The sequence below is a fragment of the Priapulus caudatus genome, unplaced genomic scaffold (assembly GCF_000485595.1).
Source record: "Priapulus caudatus unplaced genomic scaffold, Priapulus_caudatus-5.0.1 Scaffold143, whole genome shotgun sequence".
Taxonomy (NCBI): Eukaryota; Metazoa; Priapulida; class Priapulimorpha; order Priapulimorphida; family Priapulidae; genus Priapulus; species Priapulus caudatus.
The window spans coordinates 643729-653140 of record NW_014577204.1 but is presented as its reverse complement, the minus strand read 5'-3'; the positions used below and the strand labels follow the sequence as shown (position 1 = coordinate 653140).

The window sequence follows — 9412 nt, the reverse complement described above, 5'->3', positions numbered from 1 at the left end:
ACACACACACACACACACACACACACACACACACACACACACACACACACACACACACACACACACACACACACACACACACACACACACACACACACACACACACACACACACACACACACAACATACGTGAACAGCTCTCCCGGTCCAGTCTCTCTCGTCTCCAACATTCCTCCAGGCCAGATGTCCATTTGGTCAGTGCGTCCATCAAACACGTCCTCGACTCTCTGCCTAAGCTCCAGTGCCTGCAACCATGTACACGCCAATAAACAATTTTTCGCACACGTCTAGTAAATTTTAGCCTTCGTTCTCGTAGACAATTTTCAGCCCCAGAATGACAAACATGGCATTTAGAATTTTTCAGGTGCGACATGCCACCGCACTACGACGCAAAACCATCGGGAACTACATCAAACCAACAGAACGGCAACAGCGGTTCAGTGCTCGTATGTGAACCTTTACTGTTAACTACAACTGAACTAATATAGATGCCACGTGAAGGGATTGACAGTGCACGTTGCATCAGCCCACCTCGCTCAAATTCCGCTGCGGTCCGGCGTGGAAGAGGGGAAATCGCGGAACCTCAACTCCATTGTCGTCTAGGTAGGTGGCATTAAAATAGTCCTCAAAGTTGTCCCACGCTGGCAGGTTAAAATGCCGGCGAGCAGACATATAGTCCGTCAATCCGTGGTCTCTTCCTCTCTGAATGTTGACGGCCATTAAATCTCTCCGGTTAAATTCAAGGCCGCCAAACACGAATCCTAGGAAAATATCTCATGTTAAATTCCATCCCTCAAAACACAGACCCTAGGGAAATATGTCCGGTTAAATCCTAGCCCTCTAAGCACGAACCTCACGCAAAAAGTCTCCGATTATATGCCTGACCTCTAAACACAAATCGAGAGAAATAACCATTGGGTATCATGTACTTCGGGTAATAGTTGGGCATGTTCGGATTAGTTAAACAAAGTTATCTATACTTGTTTACATTGTTAACGACTAGATGTAAATAATAGGTTAATAATCAATTATTTAACACAATAAAGTAAAACTTCTGCTATCGACTAGGTTTAACTCGCAGTCGCTTCACTTGCCTCGCAGATCCGGTGTTATTATGTTGTCTTCTCGCTCCGTCACTTGCGAGGCCATCCCCAACAAGAGTTCATCAATGTCATTCTCCCTAATGCTCTCCTAAGAACGTGGGTGGAAAATTGTTGCTGTAATCCGCGTTATCTTTTCCATGGGCGTGTTAGAATGCTGAATACTCAATGGTATTGTGCTGCACTGGCCAGGATTAGGTTCTATGATCGGTGATTGGTCATCGATCTTATCACAGAAACTCTGACATTTATCCACGTGCGTAATTAGATATGCAAATTCTAATAAGCATTCAATAAGAAGAGTACCGGGGCCGTATCGCATAGATTTTATATTCGTTTGCTACGATTACCTGAGGATTCCAAAAGGTATTGCAAGTTCGTAATCCCTTGTGACCTGATGCATCCTGTGTTCCAGTTTTCATAGTCGTTACACGAAACTCACAGTTGGAATTCCTGCGACACGCAACCATTTGTTTAGAGTGATTCTATGGTTTAACGCCGTACTCGTAGGCATAATTCGTGCATGAAATACGTCCTTACTATTAGGTCTACTAACGTTCTTACTCAATAGGCCTATTTTTTCTTGGGAATTAAGTTAACAGGTAGCTAATATAAGTAATCTATACATTAGCAGTTTGTACCTGCGGTAGACTCCGGGTGGGACGAGAGTGTGACCAAACCTCATAGCTGCCGATTGAAATACGGCGCTGATGCCCGGATCAAGCTCCGCGTGGTAACCTGTTCGCATAATTGATGATCGGAATTAAATTGATAATACTGTGATGTACATTGTTTTTTAATGTAAAATGGCTGTATATTTACGTTGCGTATTAACGCTGTAATACCCCGTACAGACTGCAAATTTGATCTTACATCAAACTAGTCCGGGCTAGACGCGCGCTAAATTTTTGCAGTGTGTGCCCGCTATCTCGGGCTAACTACACGCTAGTCCGCGTAAGGCTCACGCTACAATGTCGAGCTTACCTGTGTAAGGATCGAGGCTGTTCTCGGGTCCCAGCCATGACGGCAGCCACTCGTACATGACAACGTGCTGGTGAGTGGCGATCACCCACTTCCTCGCCTCGTTGAAAATGCGCTCGTCCGTCCACTCCGGCTCGTCGACGTGTCGCGCCTGGAACTGATGCGCCAGGTAGTTGTGCCAGCGAAACCAGAGCACGCCGAATGTCAGCAGGAACGGATTCTCGTCTCCACGAGGGTTTCCCAGCCCTGAAAGAGGAAACGTCGTTTTACTGCATCTTCCACCAGCTTATGCTTCTCACGCTCTGTTGCTGCTTGCGCCGAATTCGATTCTATATTACTAGATTACTATATTACCGCGTGAACGTCGTAACGTACATGAGAGACTCGCAACGTTCTGACGAGGCAGCGGCGGTATTCGGGAATGTACATCAACCGGGAGGCGAGGAAGCCGTGCGATTGTAATTAACCGGGAACTGGAAAATAGCATATTTTTTGCCTGGAAACTGAGTATGGATTTCCGTGTTCCCTCCCCCATCAAAAGTATCGTACGCACTCCAGAAGCGGTTGACATTCTTCAGCTGCGGGTGGTCTCTGGGAGGCGGTGGATTCGCCATTGGAAGACGAATCGTGTTTCTTACGGGTACGTTGATGCTTTCACTCGTGTCGCGCGCTAGTCGGCCTCCTTCAAACTCCCTCAACGAGTCTGCCCACGCCTTCGTCACGCCGTAGGTTAGGCCACCATCCATGTACGGGGTGATTTCATTCAGCTGCAAGTTTTTAATGGCGTTTTCGGGTTAGTATTGCGAAACCGTTCGCGTGGGTATCAGTAAATCGAACGGTATAAATACGTGAACCATATAAAGAGTTCATGGCTTTCAAATTTTTGGCCTTTGTAATTTTTACAAAGTTAGTTACTTAGTTACAATGTTAATCATTACATAGACACATAATTTAACTTAAAAAATTAGAGCATCTTCATCTTTAATGGAATCGTGTACATGGCTGGTGCAGTATCAAATTAGTGCTAAATTGAGAAACAGGATTTCCATCTAAACAAGCGCGCCTCCTGGCGGCGGGTTGGAGGTCACGCACCTGTTGCCGTGGGTTGTTAGGAGAGAAGCCTGTTCTCATGTCGTAGCGTGATCGCAGCAGAGGCATCTCGAAGCTGGAGAAATTGTTGGGATTTAGGTGTGGGTGGTCTACGGGAACGGGAATGTTGAAGTATTCGGGCGGACACCCCGGCGCCTGTGCATCTAGAATCTCTTCCACCACCTGCTGGCCTAAAAAGAAACAATTTTGATCAGTTTCAACATGCAACATTGCATGATTGAATTTGGAAATATGCACCATTTCAAGCGAGTTTTTTTTCCGGTATGTAGAATGCCCTTTTGCGGATGCCCACACGGCAACAGCTACTAATATGTTTTGTGACATGCTCTATTGTTATCGAGAAAAAACGTGCCCGGCTCAGATATAGCCCGTGACACACCCTGGGTCTGAATATATTGAATGGAGTTTCTCTATTTCAAACGAACACGAATGATTTGTTATAATCACGTAGTCCACGTAATGCCTGTGCTTATTCGTATTTCTATTACTTATATAATTTATAATTGTTGGTTTGTTCGAGTTTTCCGTTGCAGACTTATTAACGAAGCTTATTTCAGGTTCTTTACGAGAAGCGAAATCGAATAAACAGAGCAGCAATGCTATATAGAACCGCATTTATTTTAGTGAGTGCCATATTGATTTCGAAATTGAATTCCCTATGAAAGTGATAGATATTTCCGCATGCCAGCTGGCGTGGTGACCGGCGTGTGTTGTATCTGGTATCACTGGCGTAGCTAAGGGGGGCACAAGGGGGCCATGGCCCCCCCTGTTGATTGGCAAGCAAAATAAAAAATGAAAATTTCCCTTGCCTCTCACGCGTCTTCACAGGACTGGCCACAATTCCTGTTACTTCTGCATCTGCTGAACGAACATTCTCTAAAATGAGCATTGTCAAGTGTAAACTTCGTTCTACAGTTCGACCCAGCCTTGATTCTCTGCTCTCATTCTCCTTTTCGTTGAACGTGAGTTAGTGTCAGATGACATTAATGTCGAACATAATCCTCAAAATGTTCTGTGCGAAAATTCGGACGGATGAAGACTTTGACTTGGAATTTGATGATTTCTTGCAGGCAGACAAAATAACATGACTAATAAAGACAAGGAGATATTCTTTCTTGTCGTCAGATTGTTGTTGTTGCAAGGTTGGCTTTTGATGGAACTTTATGGTTCTGTAACTCCTTATTGACTAGTAAGAAAAGAAATGGGAAATGCCTTTTGATTGAAAAACTGATATACTGCCTATTCGAACTTATAGACTGCAGCCATTTGGCATTTCCCACGCTCGGTTTTTAATTTCAAATCCGATTCAACACTATTTTTAGAGAACTGTTGCTCTATCAGAGGAGGCCCAAAGACACAATTCTTTTTCATGTCGTAAATTTTCGTTTTTATTTTTAATAGAGTGGCTATTTGGCAGCCACCTTGTTTTTATTTGAATCATAATTTCAATAATGAGTTTTAGTTCTTCATCAGAGGAATAGCCAAAAACATTTTTTATAACGAACAAAATTAATGGTGAATATTACGCTAATTTTATTCTAAAGCGATGTAATCTTTCGTAATTTTAAATAATTGCCATCTGTTTATTCTCAGTGCAGTTTCCAGACACATCTACCTGTTTTTCCGCTAGATCTTTACTTTCGATTTCATTTAATATGCCTCTAACTTTTTCAAAACAATTAATTTAACTTTTACTTTTATATCCTAGGAACTTGACAGCTTTATTGACGGATAAATGCAAACATTGCCATGGCTACTGCTAACAACACAAATCAAGACTAATTTCCAACATTCGTCTAGTGCTTGAATGAGGGACATAAGGTCGCTAGCTATAGGTGGGGGCACAAGGAGGCCATGAACCCCCTCTTGATCGGAGAGCTACACAAAATTAAGAGGAAGGGCCCTGAATTGGATTTTGTCTATACCACTATTACCTACACCTAATAATGAAATAATGAAATTGCACAAAAAATGGCCATCTTGATGCAGCATATTTCCAAAATCATTACCTGACTCTGTGTGAGGGAAACAACCCTCCTCCCGTTGACAACATAGCTTCATCACTGTCTTTGGTCGCTAACTCTTTTCTTCCCTCCTGAAAACACTTGGCTACAGGGTCCACGAACTGGACGTGGGTAAACCTCACGAGCCTGTTCGCGGCGCCACAGGCCAGGGCCATTCGTCGCCCGTTGAATCGGATCGGAGTGGAAACAAAATAAAAAGCGAGGGAGGGGGGTTATAAGGGATTAGGATTATGCCACTATCTCATCATAAGTTTACCCCTAATACTGAAGTTTAGTGTGCAGAAAGATGCCATTTTCACGCTACGTAATTTTTGCAAAATCTCCCTACCGTGGAGAGGGGATTACCCCCTCCCGCACTACCCCTACCCCCTCGGTCGCCTCGCTCCTCGCCCTTTGGCCCCCTGTTTCAAATTGCTGGCTACGCCACTGTCTGGTATGACGGTTGTAGCTGATCTTGCTTGTATCAGTGTTCTGTGATGGCTATATCTATCATGCACCAGGATTGTAGCATTGTCATACACCGGTGTTATCAAATAACCCATCAGCGTTGCATCGGTGTTTTCTGGCGTGTTGTTTGGCTGTTTTGCAAGAGATGTATTATTTGTGTTGTATCAGTTAACTATAACTATCACCTCTCAGGTAAAGAGTTTGCAATACGCTTGTATATTTTGATAAATGTATCCGTCCCTATACTTGCGGCTTATCATGCATACTGGCTATAAACTACTATGTATAGTTTAATAAAATAAATAAATATCTATATTAACACGAACATAACTATAGTTAATAAATAATTATATATATATATATATATAATTATCATAATACATTATAATCTATCAGAAGCCGCTACAGTAATTTTCATTACTAGGATGCTGCACAACACAAATGCTTCCACATAGCTTATTCCCACCTTACCATACCTTATTCACTCACCACTTATCCTGTTTGAGTATAATTATAGTAACGTAAAATTGTTATGGTTCAACTGTATATTGGTAATTAATATTGTTAATCAATAATATTTGACAAATACGACACAGTATGTGGCTAGAGCACCGCTATACTAACCGAAGAAAACCAAGAGCGCTGTCTTGCTGTTCGATGATTGGAATCCTGTCTCGCCTCTAAACACGGCCTCACTGATTTTGAACGGATTCGGTCTGTCTTGTCCCGACGGGTGATATGACCCGTCAGAGTAGGCTGGCGGTAGTATGCGTATCAGTGCTGAGTCTGCAGCAGCAAGATTAACACGTTTCTGGTGCATAGACATGAGACAATTAAAGGTCGTATTAGTTATATTTAGTAATACAACACCGCGCCACGCACGGCACCACTTACTTACACACACACACACACACACACACAGCACACTACAACACACACACACACACACACATCACAGCACACAGCACATCAAGTCACATAGTCAGCACTACACACTACACACACACACACACACACACACACACACACACACACACACACACACACACACACACACACACACACACACACACACACACACACACACACACACACACACACACACGCCGGGGGGGGGCAAACAAATATATATATATATATTATAATAATTATTTATTGAAAATCAAAACATTTCCGATATAATACGTTTCGCTATACGGGAGAACCTGCGAACATTTGTAAGCTTGCATGAACTGTTTCTCACCGGCTCCGCCAAGCTCCGGGTGAGCCACGTTGTTATACCAGCCATCATATCCTTCGTACTCAACCTCTCTCAGTCGCGAGATGTTTTCCGATAACGGTAATTGCCAACCTACAGAGATGTAAACAAGTGAACACGGGGATCCTTGATGTAACAACGGATTGTCTCCACATTTTCTTACTACGCGCGTCAGCTTCCGACCAAAAGTTTCGAAAACGTTTGCACTTTATTATTGTAACTTAACATTGTATCCTATTACAATTAATTACAATAATAATCAATCATTATATCATAAAAGAACGTGCTTCGAGAATCAAATCAGTAATATTTCGGTAAATACAGAGCCGACAAAACACTGATCACGAGGTTAGAATAGACTTACATCCACCGGGGCGAAACCCGTCTTGCCGGTAGCGTCCATTTTCATCCGTGAAGTACGCATCCTGCGACGGCGTACAAGCTCCAATGCCGGTCTGGGCTCTCGGGTCGCTCGGTGATAGCGTCGTGCTGTTGGCAGATGGTGTCGTAGCTGTTGTCGCAGCTATTGTCGTAGCTGTTGGCGTAGCTGTTGTCGTAGCAGAAGGTGTTGTCGCGATGCCGGTAACAGCTTGTCCGCTCGCCGTCACGAGAATCGCCAGAACAACGCAGAACGCGAGGCGAATCTCGGCGCGTGTCGTCATTTTTAAACAAAAAGACGCGCTTGGCGCTCACGGCCGCCTGACACGGGACTTATTCCGGCGACGGGGGAAGCAGTCGCGCTAATACGAGGAGAGGGATAGATGCGCTGGGTTCGCTGGTGCGATGGTTACTCAAACGCTCCTCAGATGACAACGAATGTCTTTTAAAGCGGCGGTCACCAACCGTTGCCGCCGCTACACACGCCAGTATAATATGGAAACTTGCCTCTTCCACCGCTTGGCACGCGTCCTCCTGTATGTGCGCGCTAGTGTGCGTGTGTGCCTGTATGTGCGTGCGTGAACGCCGGATGTGAAATCACGCATGGCATAGTTGTCTCAGCCCCCACAGCACGCTGCATGCGAACGAACTCCTATCCTCCCCGATGCGTTGTACAAGGTCTATGCACCGATTTCCGTGAAAGTGCCCGTCTTCCGTTTTTCGGCGAACGCGGCGCTCTCGGTGCCCTCCTCCCCGCGTGTGTATCACCCGCCACGCTGATGTCCTCGCGAAAGACGCGTGATCGCTTTACACCAGGATCGATTTCCCCTCGTCTCAAATTCCCCGTACTGTTCTTCCTCTGCCCGCTTCCCGGATATAGGTGTGAAGGCAAGATGGCGGTTAGCGTTGTCCTGTGTGCCAAGCTGTGTCGCATCCGCTGTTTCTCGCCGACTGTAGGAGACGCCTATACCGAGCGATGAGAGTTGTCTTACAGAAGAACACGTCGCTCTGACACCGAGTCTCACAAGCAGACGGCTGGTGAACATTCGATTAAAGCGTTCCGCGTGAATGTGAGTGTTTAAGTAACGATTTTAAATTTTTCTATCACGCAGTGCATGTGTGCGCGCGCGTGCGAATGTGTGTGTGTGTGTGTGTGTGTGTGTGTGTGTGTGTGTGTGTGTGTGTGTGTGTGTGTGTGTGCGTGTGTGTGTGAGTGTGCGTGTACGCGCGCGTGTGTGAGTGTGTGTGTACGCGCGTGTGTGTGAGTGTGCGCGTACGCGTGTGTGCGTGTGTGTACATGTAATAATAAATTATTATTTATTATTATAATAATTATTATTATTACTATTATTATTATTATTATTAGCATCACCACCACCATCATCATCATCGTCATCATCCATCATCAATATGGCGTTTACTACTATAATTTTAGTTATTAGTTATTTAGAGTTTGTGGAGACGTCACCAGCAGCCATGGCTGGCAAGATCTACCAGGCGTACCGTAACTTCGGTTATCCGACGATGTACGGAGAGAACCTGAACCCCGTCACAGCCGACGTTCTCATCGCTGGCTTCATATTCGCGACGGCGATCGTGGCTTTCTCCTTCGTCATTGTATTGCCGGGTGTGCGCGGGAAAGAGGTGAGTCCATAAGCATTGTCATAAAATTGTGCATGTCTGCGTGCGTGGACGTATAAACTTGAAATAAACATATGGAATTTAGTCACAAAAGGAGCAAATTTTGCATGTACAGGGAGTGAGACGGGGGACCGAGGATGAGAGAGCGCGGGAATAGGAGAGAGGGAGGGAAGGAGCCCGCGAGAGACAGAATGTGTATGTGTATGTAGGAGAGAGAGCGCAAGAAAGAGAGGGAGAAAGCGAAATAGATAGATAGATAGATAGATAGATATATAGATAGATAGATAGATAGTTACATAGATAGATAGATAGATAGATAGATAGAGAGAGAGAGAGAGAGAGAGAAAGAGAGAGAGAGAGAGAGAGAAAGAAGAGAGAGAGAGAGAGAGAGAGAGAGAGAGAGAGAGAGAGAGAGAGAGAGAGAGAGAGAGAGAGAGAGAGAGAGAGAGAGTAGTAGAGAGTAGAGAGAGTAG

At 44.7% G+C, this 9412-nt stretch overlaps 2 protein-coding genes across 3 annotated transcripts in view; one reads left to right on the top strand and one right to left on the bottom strand.

Annotated features, from left to right (window-relative positions):
- LOC106806121 (dual oxidase 2-like) overlaps positions 1–7926 on the bottom strand; it is a gene marked incomplete in the record, with an annotated part of 20710 nt that extends 12784 nt beyond the window's left edge. The window contains 11 exon segments of the mRNA XM_014807975.1: positions 130–245; positions 532–761; positions 1095–1191; positions 1451–1553; positions 1742–1838; positions 2085–2327; positions 2635–2848; positions 3174–3361; positions 6287–6448; positions 6906–7013; positions 7285–7926. Coding sequence (XP_014663461.1) covers positions 130–245; positions 532–761; positions 1095–1191; positions 1451–1553; positions 1742–1838; positions 2085–2327; positions 2635–2848; positions 3174–3361; positions 6287–6448; positions 6906–7013; positions 7285–7582 — 1856 coding nt within the window.
- A 341-nt stretch (positions 7927–8267) lies between these two features.
- The window catches only part of LOC106806124 (dual oxidase maturation factor 1-like), a 6944-nt gene continuing 5799 nt past the window's right edge, over positions 8268–9412 (top strand). The window contains exons 1-2 of one of the 2 annotated variants that reach the window (XM_014807977.1): positions 8268–8368; positions 8741–8942. In XM_014807977.1, coding sequence (XP_014663463.1) covers positions 8775–8942 — 168 coding nt within the window. In that variant the 5' untranslated portion in view covers positions 8268–8368; positions 8741–8774. Of the gene's footprint in view, positions 8369–8733; positions 8943–9412 lie in introns of both variants that reach the window. The other variant, XM_014807978.1, reaches the window with a different exon arrangement.